The following is a 22221-nucleotide window of genomic DNA, read 5'->3' as shown; positions in this document are numbered from 1 at the left end:
TTGGATCCATTGTTGGATTACAATATTCCAGACACATCCATCGAAAGTAGGTTGAGGTAGTTTGGGACAGTTGCTTTCAAGCTGGAGAATCGCAGTGTGGGATAGCCAGGTCCCAGAGAAGCTGCAGTGATGCCTGTTGGGTGTTGCCTCCATATGACCACACCGCTGACTAAAGGGCAGCATAGATGGTGAAGTGGTCACCAATCGGTTTCAGCTCAGCAGATGCTCACATCTTACAGCATGGTCGAGATGGTAGGTAGGTGGTTTGCCTCTTCTGCTTTTCTACCAATTTCTTCCAATTCCCAACCATGACTAGGACTCCCCAACCCCCAATCACATGATGGCACCAGTGCTGGGATAGTAAAGGCTAGTCATTTCCCAGCCAACCAACCATATCTTTTGGACAGTGTCACTGGAGGTTAACACGCTTGGAGGACAACACTAACTGCCTGTTCTGTAACAGACCTCCAACTGCTCCTCTCTGGGACCCCTGGCCACACATAGCTGTGGCATTACCAGGTATCGAACGGCCGATCTGCTGACGATGGAGCCAGCACTTAGGTGGCTGTGCCACTCGAGAGTCCCGCTCTAGCCATTAATCAGCAGCGATCAGAGTACATCGCTCGCTGGCTGCCTGACAGCATTGATTAGCAGTACATCAAAGTCAAAGGCTTGTGAAGCTCAAGTTCAGAGAACCTCCTCCTGAAGTCTGAAGTGTTTTCACAACGGGTTCCTCGGGTTCCTCAGTAATGTAAATTCGTGCCTACTGACTAACATCACTGTTAGACTCGTTCACCCAGGCAAAGAATCCAGGCTCATCTCCAGTAGAAATGAGGGCCTCAGTCACCCCACAGTTGATTGAATAGTACATTCCCAAAGTTCCTTCCAGCTGTTTCTGGACCACTGTACAGTTCCTCATGCAGAGGCAGGCTTTAGGCTGAGCGTGTCTGATCCGTATCGCAGGCCAATAAACCCAGCAGAAATGCGACGACCTGCCGTTTCCTCCATTTCCCGTCATTTCTGAAGAGCTCCCCTCGCCCTCAGTCTCTGGCTGGTGGTGTCGGGGAAGAAAGGGCTGAAATCCTCGGGAGCAGGAGGCTGTGAGCTAAGCTTTCTGTTGACTACGTAAATCTAATTTGGCAACTCTGCCAGTCTGATGGTAGCATGTCATCTCATTTTCCCCGGTTCGTGACTGCGCATGGGAGCAACGGAGGCGCGGAAACTCAAGGTCGTCCTTGATGTAGAGAAATGTTTAGATGTTTGTGGGCAAGGCTTGCTTACTCTGCTCTTTTTTATTATTATTATTATATTTTTTTAGCTCCTCGAGTTGAGGGAGAAGCGAGCCAGATACCTGTCGGCCCCGGTGTATTTATTTTCTCCCCCCCCCCCCCAGCTCTGTTGTGCCAGCTTGTACTTGTACAAATACACAAGAGAAATGCGGGACTGTGCTCCACGAGACATCATCAGAATACTCGAACCCTCGCTGTCGTGTCAAGGACGTAACAAGCAGTGTTTAGCTTGCAGTTTGGGTCACTGTGTGTGTGTGTGTGTGTGTGTGTGTGTGTGTGTGTGTGTGTGTGTGTGTGTGTGTGTGTGTGTGGGGGCCTTAAAGGAACAGTTGAAATCAGATGAACACGATTGATCACCGAGGCCGAACTCAGTCAATCAGCCCGAGACCTGTTTACTGCCTGAACTTTGCTTCTGTAGTCCAGAACGGGAGCTGCTAGGCTAACATTGTTAAGAAACACTGGACTTGGACTGTCACCAATCTCCTCTTGTTGAATACACAGCCAGGAACATCTCTAAACCCTCTCAAAACGCAAACAGATGTTGGTTTGTTCTGAGCGGACAGATTGATGTGGTTTTTTTGAGCATGGCACGACTTGATCTATAAAAACAACCAAAAAAGAGCCATTTTTAAGGAACCGTAACAATTTAGACCTCAGAACAATGTGGCATCACTCTGCTCATTGTTAAAGTTTTAATTCTGCAGCTTTGAGAGACTCCCCCCCCCCCCCAGACAATAAATACAGTTTGGTTAGTTTTTGGGCCGTATCACTCAAATGAGATTGGTGACAGTCCAAGTCCACTATGTGTTAGCGATGTTAGCCTAGCAGCTCCCGCTCTGGACTACAGAAGCAAACCTCAGATGTCAAACATGTCTCTGCTGGTCGACTGTATCTGAGGTCAGTGATCAATCATGTGAAATAGATTTTTAATCAGACTTTTCCTTTAAGTTTGTGTGTTTACAAATGAAAGAAAAAGAGAGAGAGAGAGAGAGAGAAAAAACCCTAACCATTAGTTTCTCTCTCCGTTTCTTCACCATCAGACACGGGACGCGATGTGCCGGAGAGGTGGCCGCCATTGCCAACAATGACATCTGTGGGGTCGGAGTGGCCTACAATGCCAAGATCGGAGGTGAGTCGACTGAAGGTTTGAAGTTGGTGCAGTTTGGGGAGGCATATGGTCTTCTCTGCTCCATCACCCTGTTTGCTGCTGCTTCTTCTTCTTCTTCTTCTTCTGCTCTCTTGTCAAGCTGTTATCGTGTCCCACAGGCCTTATTAGCGTCGGCATGCTGATCAGAAAGAAGCAGGTTAGGAGTGAAATCTCTACTCCAAAGCAAAGGCGCTTCTGCATATATATAAATGTGTGTGTGTGTGTGTGTGTGTGTGTGTGTGTGTGTATATATATTCACACACACACACACATACATATACACATATACACACACACACACACATATAAATATATGTATATATGTGTAGTCCTAGTCATTAGCTTTAGCCCTGCCTCAGTAGCAGAAGTGTGTGAAAGTGTGTTCTTATCGCAGGCCCCAGCGCTGGCCCCTGTAAGCTGCAGATTTCAGTGTAAGCATGTGTAATCCTTTTAATTGACGGAGGCACTTTTATCCTGTTCACTGCATATTTTATCTCATTACCTCTCTGTGTGTTGCCTGCCATCTTTGGGCTTTGGGACCCAGCTAAGTCCTTCGATTGTTGGAGGCTGGCTAGGTGACATCCAATCCTCTGGGTTCTCCGAGGCACTACAAGGGCGAAAGGGAGAGCGTAACCCTCTGTGTCCGGGTTCTCTGTTGTTGAAGCTAAGCAACGTGATCCGTAAGCAAGCGCTGGGCTAACCTTAGCCCTTGAGGTGTGGCAAGATGAATGAGCCACACAGGAGCGGCTGACGTATGCTAGCCCAGGGTTTGTACATCTTTTAAAAGCGTTTCTAATGAGGTCATATAAGCCCCACCCTCAACAGGGTTTTACACTGCCGCACATTTCCTCCTACCTGTACGCTGCTGCTTCTGATCCTGTATGTGTAGATGGAGGAAGATCAGATGATGAATCTCTGGGGACGTTTTTATTTATTTTATTTATTTATTTTCCCCAAGCGTGCGAGATGTGCTTTGGCATCATAACTTAGGATTCGTGCGCTGGTTTGATGGTGGCGTATGTGATTTATTCAAATACGAATGCAAATATGTGCAAATTCTTTCAGTTTCTGTAAATAAACACTCAGATGACTGCACACGTCCTCTTGAAGAGCCATATTTGCAAATTGGAGGTGCTTTAGCCTTGCTGCGTCAGATCTGTTGGCCAGAGGAGAACGTGATGGACGTGGTTTAAGTGCCATTACTGTTGTTGTCTTTTAATGTGCTTCTTTTTTTAGCGGTGTGCGCTGATTTCAAGCACTCTGAGCGAGCGCATTTGTTGATGCTAGGCTTAGCTCTAGGCTTCTGCTAGGTCGTCTGATTGCACCTCGGATCCAGAGCTTAGGGCTGCACAATATGCCTTTTCAGCATCGCCGCCGCGATGTGTCCATGTGCAGAAGTCACAATCACAGGATCTGCAATGTTGTCAGATTATATCTGCTCAGTATAATTTATTTTACTCATATCTTGGATACACAGTGTGCATTATTCATATCTGGACATTTTGGATCATTTGGCACATTTTTCAACGAACAGTGGGTACTGGCTCAGTATTCAAAGAACCATGAGTACTGACTCAGTATTCAAAGAACCGTGGGTACTGGCTCAGTATTCAAAGAACCGTGAGTACTGACTCAGTATTCAAAGAACCGTGAGTACTGACTCAGTATTCAAAGAACCGTGAGTACTGACTCAGTATTCAAGGAACCGTGAGTGCTGACTCAGTATTCAAAGAACCGTGAGTGCTGACTCAGTATTCAAAGAACCGTGGGTACTGGCTCAGTATTCAAAGAACCGTGAGTGCTGACTCAGTATTCAAAGAACCATGAGTGCTGACTCAGTATTCAAAGAACCGTGGGTACTGGCTCAGTATTCAAAGAACCATGAGTACTGGCTCAGTATTCAAAGAACCATGAGTACTGGCTCAGTATTCAAAGAACCGTGGGTACTGGCTCAGTATTCAAAGAACCGTGAGTACTGGCTCAGTATTCAAAGAACCGTGGGTACTGGCTCAGTATTCAAAGAACCGTGGGTACTGGCTCAGTATTCAAAGAACCGTGAGTGCTGACTCAGTATTCAAAGAACCGTGAGTGCTGACTCAGTATTCAAAGAACCGTGAGTACTGGCTCAGTATTCAAAGAACCGTGAGTACTGGCTCAGTATTCAAAGAACCGTGGGTACTGGCTCAGTATTCAAAGAACCGTGAGTACTGGCTCAGTATTCAAAGAACCGTGGGTACTGGCTCAGTATTCAAAGAACCGTGGGTACTGGCTCAGTATTCAAGGAACCGTGAGTACTGGCTCAGTATTCAAGGAACCGTGAGTACTGGCTCAGTATTCAAGGAACCGTGAGTAGCTCGTTTCAGCACGGCAGAGAGAAGTGTCCAAAACCTAGAAAATCAGCAGAAGAAAAAAAGCTGTAAGCTGTAACCCTGTTTTGTTTGTTCTGCTTTGTCAGTTTTTCTGCTTAATGTTTAATATATAACTCATGGTCATACAATATTACGATACATCGCTTTGTGAAAGCTAAAGATTACCATATGAGGTCCACCTAAACGTCTAGGCTTTGTTATTGATGAGGAATAATGATGTAACTACTACTGATAGTGGTAATAATATCGTAGGAGCAGAAGTATTAGTCTAATTTTGTTTTAAATTGACGTTAAAGCAACATTCTGCAGCAATTTTACCTTAAAGCAGCAGCTTCAGAGTCGTGTCTATAGAAGCCTGACTGGTGCATCTGTCACAGTACTGCACTGTAGAACTCTGGTGGAGCTACACGAGAACCTCTCTCCAGAACTGAGCAGACCAGGTTCAGGCTTGATTACCGCACGAAAACATCCACTTTTCATGATGCTGCTTTTAGAACCCTGCAGAAATGGTTGATTTTCGTCTGTAATGCTGTAATGATTCAGGGAGGTTGCAGTTTCTACGTTTTTTCATTCTAATCCAAACGTTTCTGTGTCAGTATTGGTAGTACACAGCTAACAATGTTTGGTTAGTAGAACATTTTCTGAACGTTACAAAGTTTTGGTTCTTAAACACTTTTTTGAATGTTTTTATGTAAGGTTTATTTACGTTCGGAAAACTTCAGAAGAACGTTCTCTCAACTTTACAGCTTATGGTTCCTAGAAAGTTAAATTCGTCAAGTTTTCTGGATCTTCTGAGAACGTTTTTATGTAACCGGTCAAACTGGGAACCTTGTGTGAGAAAACCATTTGTTTTCTGGATGTTCTTGGAATGTTATTTCTGTAACCTTACAGGCTAACCCTTCAAGAACACTGTTGAACGTTCTTGTAACGTTCTCCGTTAGCTGGGTTTGTTCCTGTACAAGAGAGAAATTGGATATCTGCATTAGCTAGAACACTCCAATCAAGACCACAGCAATGTGAAGCTGTGGGAAGTCACAGGTTTTGGAACATATGCTCACTCAGTTCTCCGAGTCTTCTGCTGCCCTCACTGGTTGGAAAAAGCTTGGTTGGAAAGCTCTTTTTTTCCCCCTCTTGCTGCCCTGTAATATCCTCTTCTAATGTCCCAGTTGAGACTGTTGGCAATCGTTTTCTCCCCATAGAGCATCGGGGAATATTTTGGGCCACCCTCCTCCTTTGAATCTGTTTTTAGGTCATGGAACAGTTTTTCTCCCCCCCTTTTGAAGCTCGTACAGAAGTTCTCTTCTCTCTTTCTCGCTCGCCCATAAAGCTCCACGCAGAGCTGAGTGATATGTTTAAAATTGTATAGAACAATATTTATTTTACGATTTTTTTTACGATATACGATATTTAACGCAATATTTCGCCACGTAGACAAAATGCATCAATGGTGTAAAATTATTAAAAACTGCTGACCAAATACTGTCCCATACTGAGTACTGTGAGTTTTACTTAAATATGACGATATTTATGTATTGTATACCACGATGATCAAATTTATCACGATACGATAAAATACGGTCATATCGCCCAGCTCCAGCTCAGTTATCCGCCCCACCTTCTATGTTTCCATGTAGCAGAACTTCTACTTGGGTTCGCTTCCAAATGAGAATCAGCAGGTGCCAAGCAACCATCCGCAGTCAGGCTTCACCTTGCGTCCGTAAGGGGAAGCCCTGCCCTAATAAGTTTTAGAGGCCTCTCCGAAAGGTCCAGAGAAAGAAAGGAACTGGGGAAGAAGAGAAGGGCTGCTTTGAAAAGCTGACCCACAGCGAGGGCCTCAGTCTGCCCGGATCTGCCTTCTGTTAAGGGATGCCTCGGAAGCAGCAGAGGGCCGTGCTCTAGTTTAGACACCGCGTACAGAGCGTATTCCGCTGCCAGCACTCATTAGCCCAACATATTGGCCTGGAAGGACTTGGAGAAGGGGGGGAAAATCCACTGTTGGAAAGAACTTGGTAGCAGATCTGTCACAAGTGTTGGGCGAAACCTTCCAAAGTAGATGTTCAGATTCGTATGAGGTGAAAATCCTTTGCCCGATCTTCAGTCATGCATTTTTTATTTTCTGTTAAGGACGGGTTGAACACGGACAGGTTTCTTGATGTGCTCCACTGACTTAAAGACGTTTGGAATGTAGATAAAGGACCTGGCTGCCATCCCTGCTTTAGCTGCTGGTTGATGCAGAATATGGCAAAAATGGACTTTGCACCAGCAAAACTGTAAACAATCAATCAAATTTTGATTAATGAGTAATATATTTTTTATTTATTGGATGTAAGGGTATCCCAGTACTTCCATTATAGATCCATTATAGATGCCTTGTTGATGCTTGCAGGACATTCAACTGAAAGCCTGTAAAATGCAAAAGTTGAATGTAAAGGCTTGTCTATTGAATGCAACCCTAACCCTAATCCTTACCGTAACCAAAGGTGTAAAATGATTCACAGTCATTCCTCAGGTAGAAGTGAGTGGAGATACTAGGGTTTAAAAGACTTCTATAGAAGCTGAAGTATCAACTGAAGCTTTTTACTCCAGTAAAAGTGTAAAAGTACTGGTTTCAGAACGACTTCAAGTAGAAAAGTAAAAGTAATGGAAAGAAAACAAAGGCCGAAAGCTTGGGCCGCGCCACAGGGGTCTATAGTGCACTACTGAGGAGTCGTTGTCTAGAAGTTCTGTAAAGCTGCAGAAAGTCAGACTTCAGAGGCGTGTGATCAATAAGCTTTATTGGAATGTAAATGTGGGGCTCAGTCGGGACGTTTCACTGCAGCTCTCTTGAGTCTCTGCCACGGACACAGTCTTCATACTAGACTACAGACGTCTGCTGTGAGCTCGCTGGAGAGGGACGGGACGTGTGCAGGTGTGATGGATCGACTACAAACCAATAGGGAGTCAGAATGGTCAGAATTCTCATCCAACCACCGTCAGATTCATACTTTGGGTAAATGGTTCATTCTCAGGGGTCATTTTAAACTTCTTACTGTGAGGTTTGAAACTGACCGCATTTCACCGCTGCTGGTCGTTGTCTACACCGTCAGGCCAGTGTCCCAATGGATGACACGTCTGACTACGGATCAGAAAATTCTATGGGATTAGAGTTCCGTGCTATTGATGACAGGGTTGTGGGTTCGATACCCGGGCTCGGCAAGCTCCCACTGTTGGGATCTTGAGCAAGGCGCTGCAGCGATGGCTGCCCACCGCTCCAGGCAGTGGTGGCCCAGCGGTTAGAGCTCTGGGCTATTGATGACAGGGTTGTGGGTTCTATACCCGGGCTTGTTTGCTTCGATACCTGACACTGTTGGGCTCTTGAGCAAAGCCCTTCACCCTTTCTGCTCCCCAGGCGCCGCAACAATGGTTACCCACCGCTCCGGGCACATGTGCTCACTGTCCACTGTGTGTGTTTCACTGGTGTGTGTGTGTGTGTGTATATGTGTGTGTGTTTACTGCACAGATTGGGTAAAAGCAGAAGACAGATCCATCTGTGACCTCAACACAACGACAAGTGCTATTTTTTTTTATGGAAAACTATGATTTGGTGATCCTAAAAGGGCTTGGCTGTTTGGGTGGAGCTGGTGGTATTGAGAACCATCTCCCCTGCTGTGCATGGAAGTCACTTTGTTGAGAGGATGTCTGCCATAGATTTCCCAGATATTTTTCAGCACGTTATTTCGGCTATCGGATCAAGGCGTCTGTACGCGGTTTCTGCCCACAGGCGACAGAACAGCACATATTTGATCCCAAATCAATAGCAATAACTCAAACACAATTGACATTTTTGGCCTGAGGGGTCTCGTCTGCTCATCGCGCCTCTCTTAGGTCTTGCCGTTCTTTTTTGTACGAGGAAGTGGAAACTGATAGTCGGTCATTGTTCAGCCTTTATAAAGCCTGGCACCGCTGGGGAAAGCAGTGGACTGTCATCTCTGAATGAACTCGGGAACTGAGGTCCTCCTCTTCTCTTCCCGTCTCTTTTTCAGCGTGACTTTATATTCTGCACAGGCTCTTGTGATGTCTTGTAGCAGTGTACCGCAGTCCTTTTAAGCCCTTGGAGTTAAGGTAAAGAAAGTCTCCATCTGGAACATTGTTTCATCCAGCAGTGGAGACTGGGCCACTTTCTCATTTAGGTGATTTTTATGTCCCGCTCCATCTTCACCCCCAAGGGCTGTACGTATTGTGGTCGCAACTTAATCCATAAAACTTTATGGCCGTGACCTGTATTCCTAAACCATTTCTATAGCAGGGAGGGCCTCGGGTTGCACCCCCGCCAGAAACGGGGGAGGAACCCGATCCTACTCTGATCCGACTCTTTAGGTCCTCTTCACTTTGGGCCTCTTTCTTTCTGTGGGAATTAGGATGATAATCTGATCTCACCAGAGGTCAACCCTCTTATCTTTAATCCTTAAACATATTTGTGAGGAGATGAAAAGCAAAAGTAGATCACAGATCAGGACCTTTTTGTCTGGCAGTTTTGATGCAGGCAATGCAAGTTTATTACAGGAAGCACTGAAAGCCCCCCCCCCATATGTATATTAGGCCTGACACAATAACTACTACTGAAATCATCATCGTCATAATAATAATAATAATAATAATATAATTACAAGGCAGTTAGTAGTTAAATGGGGGTAAAGAACCTTTTGAAGCTCTAAAGAACCTTCTTTTGATGTACAGATTCCTTCCTAAAGGTTCTTCACACTCGCCCTTTCTATTGCAAAAGGGGTGATTCTATGGCATCACTCAACGAACCAATTTAACACACAAAATGGGGTTTGTGAAACGAAGGTGTCTGGTGCTTGTGAGGCGAGACGGAAGCCTAAGAGCTGACCCACCAATGCTTCTCTGACACTTCGGCTTCACCAGTGCTTCATAACCGTCCATTTCTACGGATAAGGATGTCCTGGTGTTGGGTTCCCCTCCACATATTGGTAAGAGCTGACGTGTGGACGTTTGGGTGGAAGCCTTCAACCATCCACTCAGCTCCACCTTTGTTGTTTGTAATGGGAGCGTTTGGGTTTGGATTTCCACGTTGCGGCTGTGTTAGTTAGGAAGCTTCATTTCAGGTCATTTATAACATGGCGAGTACTTAGCAGTCTTCCCAAGGACTCTTGCTGGTGTGATGTGGTGTGATGTTCTTGCCCAGCTGGGGAATCGGAACCTAGTCTGCCAATGGGAAGGTGGTGGTGTTGCCCATTAGGCTACACCAACCGTTTCTGGTTGTTGCTAGGTTACTGGCGAACAAGGCAGACTGATACTTACAGTAACTGGATCCATTTCGGAGTTCTCCACAGGCAAGACCACGGACAAATATCAGTGAAATCTTCAGTTTCAGAATGGATTAAAATGATGTGATTTTCACTCCTAATTGCTCAATCAAATAAACACTCCTAATGAGCGTGCGCCTTTTCAACCCGACTGATTCTGTGTTTTGGACAGGAGTGCGCATGTTGGATGGAGAGGTGACGGATGTGGTGGAGGCCCAGTCTCTCAGCCTCAACCCTCAGCACATTGACATTTACAGTGCCAGCTGGGGACCAGAGGATGATGGCAAGACCGTGGATGGGCCTGCCAAGCTGGCCAAAGAAGCCTTTCTGCGAGGAGTGACTGAGGTCTGCCTATTTTATTTTTATTATTATTATTATTATTATTATTATTATTACTACATAATTAGCTCCAGAAATATACAGCAGAGACTGCTATGAACAGCTTCTGTAAGCTCCAGACTCTGTATGGATTTATTCCATTCAAATTCAGATTGATTTTTATAGCTTCTCACAACCAGCGTTGTCACAAAGCAGCTTTACAGAGATCCGGGACTGAGCTCTGCCGGTAGGGCAGGGTAGCAGCAGACCACCCTGGCTATGGTGCTGCGTCTGGATCCTCCCGTCTGTCACCATGAGAGACGCCGGTGCATGCTGGACGGCCCCTCCCCTGGTAGCTTCAGTTCTCCAGGGTGGAGCCATGTTAGCCTTGTGATTGGTCAGGGGTATGCTGATGTAAACCTGACCCACTTTTGGCACCGGCCATTCCACATGGAGAGGATATTACACTTTGGGAGGATATTTATAAAGATATTTATATGCTGGTACATTTACACTGGAGCCCTGAGGAACCAGATTAAGGTAAATAGGAAGAAAACTCAGATTTGGGTTCCCAGGGAGTGTTTATGAACTCAGTAAATCGCTGATATTAGAATAAACACTAATAATAACACTCCTACAGAAAGTGGTGGAGGTTCTCCATCACTGTGTTCATCATTAGAACATCTCCAAAGTTCTCCTCTATCATGGAGTCTAGTATTATTTAGAGTTCTCCTCAGATCAACACCTGGTTTGGTGGTAAATCAGGGCTAAATGATGGTAAATCAGGTAAGCTGCTGCTGCTGCTGATGGAGTTGAACACCTACATCCCCTGCGCTGTGCTGGCTGGACTGAAGGGGGGGCATCCAGTAGAATATACTGTTTGTTTGTTTTTGTAACTGCAAGAAAATGCTGAGCGGTTCTCTGTTCGACCTGTAGTTAATGTCGTAACTGCGGCGCTGCAGTCCTTAATCACAGTGAAACCTGCACTTTCAAATGGTGTTTATTCTTCTCCTTCGTTTTAAGCTCCGGCTGTATTTCCACCGCTACGCCGCGTTAGCGCGCGGTCCGAGTTGAACACACTCTAACCGGCTGTGACTGGTGGCCATCGCTCAATTGAATTAGGTCCTAAATGCATCACTGAGTCTCATAATCTCCAACTGTTACCAGGGGAGGCATCTATCCAGGGCAGGAATGTACAGTCCGGAATGCCCTGAGAGAGATTTATTATTTTTATTTGCTTTGAAGTCAGCTGGGGGGGGCAGCAGGGGCGGTGGAGGACGGTTGGTTAGAGGTTCGGTTGATTGCTTGATTCGGTTCCAGCACGCTCTGCTAGCGAGAGCCTTGAGTCATATTAGCAGTTAGCAGTTGGAGTGACATTGGTTTAATTTAAATGTCACATTAAAGGGTGATTTTCACACACAAATCTTTATGCAGATTTTCCGGAGCGTGTGTGGTGTAGACATTCTTAATGCCTAATTGCTTCACGGGGTTCGTGCTAAACTGCCATAACATGAAGAGAAGAAGAACGGCATTAATTTCAGCCTCCACCACCCCCCCTCCCTGCCTCCCTCGCACACACACACATATACACACTCAGCCATCTTTGCTGAAGTAGTGAAACTGGCCTGAGGCCAGCCAGCAGACAATGGCAGACAGTAGAGCCAAGGCTTTCCCTGCTGTCTGCTGTACCACACTGTGTGTTGTGTTAGGACTTCCAAAGCAAAATAGCTGTTACGCTCGAACTAATGAATACGCCGCGGACTAGGAAAGACTTTAATTTACTGTAATTATAGGTGCAGTGAGTGGTCGTTCATCTGTGGGGCAAGCTTTTGGGGCGTTCACACAATGTACAGACTAATCCGTCTAAAGTATTCCGACACCTGTGTCTGCATAGAGGCTTTACCCCTAAATAATGGGCAGGTGCTTTGAAGCCTGTGTGAGCCTGGGCGAAGCTGTGTTACTAGTGCATGTCTGTGGAAGCTTTATGACGCAGGTACATACACACACACACACACACACGAGACCAGGTGCCCTGGGTTGAGTCTTACCGATGTTTTTATGCAAGATTACGAATCTTAAGTATACCTGAAACCTGCGAGAAGAAATATCAGATTGGCTTAAGCCTTTCATAAGCGCCATCTCGCCAGTGGGACGTGCCGTGGCTGGTCTCTGGTTGGCATGGCATGGGTTGGGTTGGGATTGGGATGCTCGATGTAAAACGCTTTGCCGTTAACGTACGACGCGTACGTTAAACTAGTTAAGCTAATGGATCTGCTTCCACCGGCACAGAGGGTGTCTCTAAAACACTGCCAAAATACAGGCAGAGTGACCTAACCTTCCTAACCTGGAAGGTCAACCCAACTCCCCCCTATCACTATCAGTGCCCGCCAACACTAGGAAGGTGAAGATGACCACAATTCCCCTGTTAGGAGAGCTAGGACACATGCTTAGAGCCAACCATCGGATATTCCATGTTGGCTCAGTTGACGTCATTAACTGTGACCATTGACGGTCCTTTTTGAATAATGGCAGGGGGGTGGGGTGTGGTGGTGGTGGGGGGGGTGTTATTTGAATGGCATTATTATTATATAATGGCATTATTTCCCCCTTCGATATGGTGTTCAAACCAAGCTAAACGAGACTGACCCAAGCCACCTGAAGCAGCGGCATCGACGTTGCTGCTGGCCCAAGTTGGCGGCTGGGAGTAATAGCATTTGGGCCAGAGTATGTGTAGGTGTCCCTAGCTTTTGTCCATGTATAGTGTAATATTAATGTCATATTAGTCATTGTATTGTTTTTGCAAGCCAAAGGTCTTGAGGCCCACTCAACACTAGTCCTCCTTTTGAAGATCCCGTTTTTATTGTCCGTCATTGGCCATTAATATTTCCCCCGTTTACAAGGTGAACCACCCATCTATCGGCCTCGCGTCATTTCTTTAAGAGCTCTGGCGCGGAGCTGCCCAGCTCCCCCCACCCCCCCATGGCCTTTAATCCAACTTGCGAGCCTTCTCCGTCGGCCAGCTCACGAACGCTGTGCTGTGCCAGCAGTCAGATCTGTTTCAGGAAATGAGATCCATGTTGCAGAGTAAATCCTAAAGCAAACAAAGCAGGAGGCTGTGCAAACACATGCGAGTGGATGCCCGCAGTCCAGCAGGTGCGTACATGGACAAAGAAGCTACATCTCCAAAGAGCGCGCTGAAATGTCCCTTACCTTAGGGGCTTGTTTTGTGGCACGCTCTTCACCTTTTCTCTGCGGACGTTTTATGGCCTCACTGTTGAGAATCCGAGGTGCGGTGGAGGGCTGCGCAAACAAAGCCCGATCAAAGGTAATGAGCAAACAGCATCTGAATTGAATTATCGGCGCCGCCGGTCCCTCTCTCCCTGCGACAGCGGGCCGAAATGAAAGCCATGTGGGATATTAAAACACGCCCCGTGAATTTCTCTCCGTCCGTCTTATCGATTTGGACAGTTGTCCGCCGCTGAGGTAGCCCGCAAACGTCCAGTGGAATTTTGCATCTTTTGTCTTTCCAGGATATGAAAAGACAAGATTAATGGACCTGAGACTACCAGCATTGTCCAGCAGCGCCCTGTTTTAAACAGAGCGGCCGTGCTGTTCAGCCGAAGATACAGCTGAACAGCCCCCCTCCCCAGATTTCAGAACAGTCCCAGCCCAGACTGTGTATTGGTGTCCTCGGATGCTGCAGTGGTCTTAGTGTTTCTCTGCCCAAAGTGTTTGACTGTATTAGGACGTTCACTCAGAACCAGATGTTGATGCTATGTGGCCAAATCTGAGCGGTCCTCCATTGGGTGTGGTGGGGTGGGGGCACATAAAAGGTGTTGGTGTTGACCCCCTCCCTTTTCCCTGTGTTTTTTCCCTTTGTTGTCCAGGGTCGCGGAGGGCTCGGCTCCATCTTTGTGTGGGCATCAGGTAACGGCGGCCGGGAGAAGGATAGCTGCAACTGTGACGGTTACACCAACAGCATCTACACGCTGTCCATCAGCAGCAGCACGCAGTATGGAAACGTGCCGTGGTACAGCGAGGCCTGCTCCTCCACCCTCGCCACCACCTACAGCAGCGGAGGCCTAAACGAGAAGCAGATTGTGAGTCCATCTTACCACACCGAGCAGCTCGCTCGTTTCCCCAGCTTACCCCACATGTAGTTCATCAGCCAAGCCATCAGACGGCTTTTTGGTTTTTCGCTGGAGCTGTGAGGTAGGGGAAGCTAATAGCTAACAGTTTAACATCATGTAAGGCTTGGTGAATGTAACACTGTGTCTCATACGGCGCTCTGAATCTGTATTCAGATTATTTAATAATTCTTTGCTGCAAAGGGGATTTTGGTAGGGTCACTTAACCCACCCCTTTATAGCTCCCCCTAGCAATAGCAATGATCCTTACACTAGGAGGATAAGGGCTTAACGCATGTCTCCTCAAATACATGTGAAGTCTTGTATTGTGCCGGAGGACAGTGCCAGGTCCCCAGCTCCACCGCACCAGCTTACAGACGCCTGTGCCAGCCAACATCGTTTATGAGTGGTGAGGGGGGAGACTGCCATCTATCTACCTGTAGAGAGCGCGGCCAATTGTGCTCCTTCAGGCTCCGGTCACTGATGGCTAAATGGCATGTTTTGGGATTAGAACACGTGACCACCGAGCCGTAGTGGTAGCATGTTAGACCACTCAGCTACTCGCACTTACTATCTCTTTTACAGACATTGTTCTTCACAGAACCAGAATTGGTTCTTCAGACCTCGCTCAAAGAACCCTTTTTAGCCGTTATATTAGATACTAAGACTGTGATGATTTCCTTATGTCCCGAAACGTCGTGTTTGAGCGTGTTCAGCATCTAACATAGTGGCCCAATTTTTTGGGCGACACAAAGAAACTGTAGAAAACGCCTGTAGGCCTCTCAAGCCGGTTTCTCCAATGCCATCCCTTTGTTGTTGTTTTTTGACACCGTTCTTTGAGGCTTCAGTGATTGAAACCACATGTAATTGTGTGGATTAGCAGGTCCGAATGCTAATGTCGGTAATGTGCGGACCGGGAGGCTCTGTTAGCGAGGCCTTCGCTTTGAGGCTCTGATAAAAGCAGCCGGTATTTGAGCAGCGAGTCCCGCAGGGTTTCGAGGGTGGACCGCAGCACGCTGGGAGCCGATGAGGAAAGCATGTGATGTGTGGCGCTCAGTTGGAGGGAGGGTGCCTGCGTTCGCCCTAAGGGTCTGTATTGTGTTTCATAACGTGGCGTCCACTGCCAAAGCGCTTTTCCAGACCGTCCGGCCGTGTCCTCGGCGTGCAGGCTGATGCTTTGTACAGGACTACGAGTCTGCGTTTCGAGTCAGAGCGGTAATCTTATACTCTTACAGGGCTCGCTGTTCTGCTCCGTCATTCCTTTGCGCTTGTTTTCGCTTTCATTTGTTGGAGTTTGGCTCTGCTAGAAAGCACAGCAAGCCCAGCAAGTTCTCCCTGGACTTTTTTTTTTGTTTGTTTAGTTTTTTTAAACCACAGATTTCAAACTTTAATTTTTAGCAGCTCCGTCTAGCCAGCAGGGACCATGACAGGCAATCTTCCTCTCCCCCTGCTCACTGAAAGCCCATTTAAATGAGGAAGAGTGAATAGCTGCACGCTCGTCTCCGAGCTGTCACGTTTTCACACAGCCGCTTGGCCTTTTTTTGGCACTTAGCCTCAACCAAGGCAGCTCTGTCTCAGTGACTGCACATCCCAGGATATACCCCCCCACCCCCTCTCTCGCCTCCTTTTTCCATGTCATCTCAGACCTCAGGGCTAATCAGGCCGACCTGCTGGCCCTTAAACAAAGGGGGGGAGAGAAAGCCCATCACACTCGCCTCAAATTTTGACTTTCCGCACTCTGTGATGCATTGGGAAGCAAGTCAGAGCAGAGATCCGTCCTTCCAGCCGTTCCGAGACCCCTTACGCACTCCGTCAGAATCATCCCGGCTTTCTTGCTTCCGTATGGTTTCATGGAGGCTGTTTACACCTCCCATTAATGTGCGTTTTCTAGTGACTGGATCACACATGTCCATATATCTAATGTGTCAGTCCGGCTGTCTGTCCAGCTAATCTAATATATCTGTCTGGCTGTCTCTCTGCCTACATGTCGGACCATCTGTCTGTCTGTTTGCCTGTCTAGCTCATCTAATCTATCTGTCTCTCTGCGCCCCAATCTATCTCTGTCTAGTTCCTGTCTACCTAAGCTCATCTGTACGTCTGTCTGCCTGCCTACCTGTCTGCTGGTCTAATCTGTTCTATATGTCTGCCTGTCTTTGCCTACCTCTCTGTCTGTCTCTCTGTCTGTCTCGCTTTGTGTTTGCACTCATGCTTATTTACCAGTAGATGATCAACCATAGCTGGCAGTGTTTTGAGACATTTGTTGTGGAACCATCACTGTTCCTCTAAACCGTTTGACACCAAAACAGCCACCCACCCAACAGAGCGGGACCACCAGGGTTTGTGTTGAAGTGATTTGTATGCAGGAAAGTAAAATAGTGTAGTAAGTGTAAACTAAATCCAGTCAAAGCAGATCCAGATACTCTCCAGATATGAAACTCCCCTTATTGCCAGGTGTAAAAGCCTCTTGAGTACTGTGGGCTGTGCAGAATGTTCTCTGACTGTGGTCTCCCTGCATCTTCTACCCCCCCAGATCACTACAGATCTCAGACAGAAGTGTACAGACTCGCACACCGGCACCTCGGCCTCAGCGCCTCTGGCAGCCGGCATCATCGCCCTCGCTCTGGAGGCCAAGTAAGTCTAACCCTCATCAATTATATCTGCACAGGTGCTGCACTGGGAAACAGCCTCGTATTACCAGTACTTTTTATAAGGGGAACTGTACGCCATGCGCTCTGGACATCGACGCAGCCTAGTCACGGGCAGAGAGAGGACGCCAGATTCCAGCAGCTGTTTCTGTAGTGGTTGACCTGAGGCCATTGAAATGAGGAATAGTCTTGCAGTTTTACATTAGGCCTGTAGATCTTCTGAATAAGCTCCAGAATGTTAGAGGTTTGCTGGGTTTCTCAAGGTAGGGGGAGGAGTTATGACTTCAGTACCTGAAGCTATTAGCGCAGCATGTTGATTTTAAGGTAAGAGCTATGCTTATGGAGGGACTTTTGAGAGGTTTGTGAACCATCATGTTACCCATGTTAACCATCATCTTGCCCAAGGTCTGTTATTAGTGTAGAGTGGTGGACTTGCCTAGAAGGTGGGACCGAAGGCTAATCTGCTTTGGGATAGGCGGTGTTGTCACCCACTCTGTCCTGCACTTTTCAGTACCTGCATTTACACGAACACATGCACTTCTAATGGTGGTGCACTATATTCCTGGTCATGCAAAAACCTTGTATCTTCAAAACTGCAACTTTACAGGTCATTTTGAAGCATTTCTATCGGTCCACTTACTATTTTCTGAAATTCTGATACAATATAAAGAACAACTGTCAGTTTTAAATTATGTCCAAATGTGAAAAACGGCGAAAATGGACATACAATGTTTCTGCATGACCGCAGCAATACAACATAACCAGGACAACTCAAAGAATCGTTTTTGGTCCTGGGCTCCCCCTACAGCTGAGGAGTGTAATTCACTTATACACCACTGCCGTAAATACAAATCACACTTGGTCCCGGTTTATAAACCTAATGGTATCTCCCCAGTCCACCTTAAAAAGCGCAGCAGTTTATATTGTGTGCATTTCAACAGCAGAGTGTAACTGCTGCATTATTTAAGGTGGAATGGAGAGTTTGTGAAAAAGAGACCCTTTAGCCTTGTTTTGGCTGCCGAGGGTCGACTCATCCCACTTACCAGTTCTAATAAAGCTCTTTTAATTTGGTTCACTGTAAAAAGCTCACAAATTAACAACGTTTAGGGTAGTTCTCAAGTCCTTCAGTGCGGCAGGCGGCAGCTGAGAATCTTAAATGGTGCCTAGAGGAGCCCAGAGAGTGCTCTGCTACGACAAAACCAAGTATCCCAAGTGATCTGCCCTAAAAAAGAAAGAAAGAAAATGCTTAAACACTGATTGGCTGAGCCACATTCGAACCAGTTGTAAAATACATGATATACGCACACATATGACCGCCTCACAACATCGGCGTTCCACATTAATGCACCACTGTTTTAAACCCGGTCAGTTAGCCGCAGCTGTTTACTGTTACACTGCAGAGTCATTTCGAAGCATTTCTGTTGGTTGATGCTTCATCAAATTTGTCAGATTCCAGTGCAGGTTTTTGTGGTCTTTTCTATCGTCAGACTGTTTATCTGCTAAAGCCGAATGGAAAAAAACGCTTAATAAATATTCGTTAATCATTACGAACAATTTCCGTTTCTATCGCTTTGTTCTGAAAACAGATATTTGTGATTGAAAAAAGCCTTTGTATAAAAACCCGGCTAATGAGTCATTTCATAGAGCTTCTCAACAGCTCTTGAGGTTTCCTTCCATGAAACCTGCCCACAAGCGACAGGGTAACCTTTGAGTCTGTCTCTAACCTGTGACCTTTAAGACAGAGCTGTTTTTGGGTTTTTACCAAAGAGAGCGCAGTTCTGTACCTGACACCCTGGACTGAAATGTCAGTGTATTGTGCCTAAATAAAAGCTCTAAGGGGGGTGAATTGCTCTGAACGTTGTTCTGTGTTCTGCTCTGGCAGCAAAAACCTGACGTGGAGAGATATGCAGCACCTGGTGGTGAGGACCTCCAACCCAGCCCACCTAATCACCAACGACTGGAGGACCAACGGGGTCGGCCGTAAAGGTACTGAGCGCCTTTTCTCCTTGCTCTGTCCTGCTTCTTGTTTTCCACAGCCGCTGACGGAACCGCTGAGCATTCCGCCTTGCCGAATGTTGATGTTAACATTCATTATAGCAATCAGGAATGCATAAGCAGTCCTCCTCAATTCCCTGGCTGTCTCATAATGTCACCATGTGCTTTGCCTTCTATTAAACCGAACCTCCTGTCATTGCCTGATTGCCTTCAGCGATATTGATTTTCTCTCGCTCGCTCGCTCTCTCCCTCTCTCTTCCTCTCTCTCCCCCTCGCTCACTGTTTAGTAAGCCACTCCTACGGCTACGGCCTGCTGGATGCCGCTGCGATCGTGGGCCTGGCCAAGAACTGGACCAACGTTGGCCCTCAGCAGAAGTGTGTCCTCTCCTTAGTGTCCGAGCCCAGGTGAGTCAGCACTTGCGATAACACCTCATCCACAGACCCATAGCCAGCCAGGTCCGGTTAACATTTACACCCACAAGATCACCCCTAACTAGCCTAATTTATGCATTCCTGAGCCCCGTTTTTGTGTTTTGCGGGTTTTTTTGGGCCGAAGTCACAATTCCATTAGAATTCCGTCTACTACTAACATGTGGCTAACAGGCTTTCCCTGCGGTGCATTATAAACCGGTGTTTGAGATTCTGCGCGGATCTGCCCTTGGGGAAGCTGGGGATTGTGCATGAAGAGCCAGGCTGTAATAGGAAGTGAGCGGTGTATTCACAAGTGACGGCACACCGTGTTTGATAGCCCGTCGCATTTGCAGTCGGAGCGAGAGAAGATTGAAACGCTCGACTTGGTTTGATGTTCCGCCGTGAGGGAGAGGGAGCGGGAGGGGTTGGGGTGGAAGGTGGGGAGATCGCATGTGCCACCCGTGGTGCATGTCTGAAGGAAATAATTACTTGCAGATGAGTGTATACACCAGTCTCGTGTCTCTGCTGACAACTGCAACTCACCCCCCCCCGTCCCCCGTCCCCAATCCCCCCCTGCCCCCATGTACACTAGGCTGTACACAAACGCCCTTCATCTAAGCAGAGCTCCGCCTCTTTAGCCTTCCACGTTATGGAAAAGATCAGAGCTTTGGAGCTGAGCCCAGTTTAGTTTAGAGGGCTGCCTGGAGTAGAGCTTTAACAGGGCCTGCAATTTTGAATCAAACCGGGTGAAACCCAGAACCAGCAATGTTCTACCCAGCCTGGGTATCCAAATTCGCACTGAAGCCTGAGGGCCATCTCTCTCCACTCTCTCCACCTAACCAAAACCAATCAGAGACCAAGTAGAACTTGAAGTTCTTAATGATGGCAACAGTAACAGCTTGGGATGTCCCGTTCCAGTTCGTTTGGCCCCCCTAGTTCAATGAGAGTACCCTAATGCTCACTGTTGGCCGAAACCGATCTGATCCGATCTGTGCGTTCATACAAATAACAGGATGTGCAAGACGTGCTGTTAATTTACACTAGTAAATACCCTAGACGCAAGTACCCTACCGTAGACGTAAGTACCCTAAACAGAAGTGTTGTGACGTTACCTGTTAGCACCCAAAACACATTCTGATTCTATCTCCCCAGTCCACCTTAAATAGCGCAGCAGTTTATATTGTGTGCATTTTAACAGTGTAACTGCTGCGCTATTTAAGGTGGAATGAAGAGTTTGAGTAAAAGAAGACCTTTACGCCTGGTTTTGGCTGCCGAGGGTTGAGTCAGCCCGTTTATCAGTTCTGATAAAGCTCTTTTTAGGGTAGTTCTGAAGTCCTTCAGTGCGGCAGGCGGCAGCTGAGAATCTTAAATGGTGCCTAGAGGAGCCCAGAGGGTGCTCTGCTGTGACAAAACCAAAGTATCCCAAGTGGATCGGACTTTAAAAGCTGATACCCGATCCATTAAAAATGCCTGGATCCAGAGTCGCTGGATCAGATGGGGACATCCCTCGTGACCGCTGGCATCAGATTATTCGGCAACATCGAGACCTCGTTTGTCTTCATCAATCAGTTTTACACAATGTATATACACTTGTCCAAAAGTTTGTAGACACTTGCATCTCCAGAGTTTCTTTTGAAATCAAAGGTAGTCATAGGGAGTGTGTGTGCATGCATGTGTGTATATATTATTTTTAATTTTTCATGTCTGTAAAATAAATGTGTTTTGTGTGCTTTTTTTATTTATTTATCTATGATAAATGATATGAAATATATATGACCTGACCACAAGTTCCCTTGTATGACCTTCATGAGTCTTTCGGGTTGTTCTAAAACAGTACAGAATACATAAATAGTGAATAGCATGTTTCTTTTGGGTAACTCTTAGAGACGGTATGAGGACTCCCCAACCCCCAGCACACATTTATTTATGACGCGTTGTTGTATGAGCATGTGTTCATTAACTTTATTAATGCAAGGCTTAAAATCATTAAGTACTTCGATATATTTTAGAAAATATTGTGATCTGCGAGTTTATTGCGATGCCCGGCACTAGGCGTCATAGACCTGATGAATTCCAGCTGGCCAGATTTAAGACTATGGTAATAAAACCTGGGAGGAACAAAATATGGAAAGAAATTTGGAGCCAAAATCCATTAAAGGTTTATTTATTAAAAAAAAAAAAATAGAGGCTCTGGAATACCCAACCCAACCAGACATGGAATAGGCCAGTGTTCTCAGGTTCGAACAAATATCTCAAGCCTGAGTCCGAAGCCAGCACTACTCTACTCTGGCTCGGCTTAGAGATTACCCAACCGCGTCGACAACCTTTTCTCTTGCCTTCATTTAGACTGCAAGTCCTGCACCACCCTCAGCCATACCCTTTTCTAGCAGTCTTCCTTCATGTTCTCCGACTCTTCACCTACTATAGGCAGGCTCCTGTCTCCATAGCTTTACGTTAAGCCCTTCTCCCACCTTCTACTTCATGAATAGGACTGCACTGTACTAAGCTTCTTACAGGAGATTTGGCAAGGAGTTAGGGACACATACCACAACCTAAGCTACTGAGAAAGGGCTCTGTAGTAGGACTCTCGCTGCTGGCTGAGAGTCTTGCAGCC

At 46.6% G+C, this 22221-nt stretch overlaps 1 protein-coding gene across 3 annotated transcripts in view; it reads left to right on the top strand.

The window, feature by feature from the left end:
* The window catches only part of furina (furin (paired basic amino acid cleaving enzyme) a), a 114430-nt gene that overhangs the window by 80499 nt on the left and 11710 nt on the right, over positions 1-22221 (top strand). For all 3 annotated transcript variants that reach the window (XM_072659858.1, XM_072659860.1, XM_072659859.1), the window contains exons 7-12: positions 2330-2418; positions 10284-10456; positions 14317-14529; positions 17087-17187; positions 19084-19187; positions 19484-19601. In XM_072659858.1, coding sequence (XP_072515959.1) covers positions 2330-2418; positions 10284-10456; positions 14317-14529; positions 17087-17187; positions 19084-19187; positions 19484-19601 — 798 coding nt within the window. The remainder of the gene's footprint in view (positions 1-2329; positions 2419-10283; positions 10457-14316; positions 14530-17086; positions 17188-19083; positions 19188-19483; positions 19602-22221) is intronic.

Source organism: Salminus brasiliensis, chromosome 17 (assembly GCF_030463535.1).
Source record: "Salminus brasiliensis chromosome 17, fSalBra1.hap2, whole genome shotgun sequence".
Taxonomy (NCBI): Eukaryota; Metazoa; Chordata; class Actinopteri; order Characiformes; family Bryconidae; genus Salminus; species Salminus brasiliensis.
This window is presented reverse-complemented; position numbering and strand designations above follow the sequence as displayed.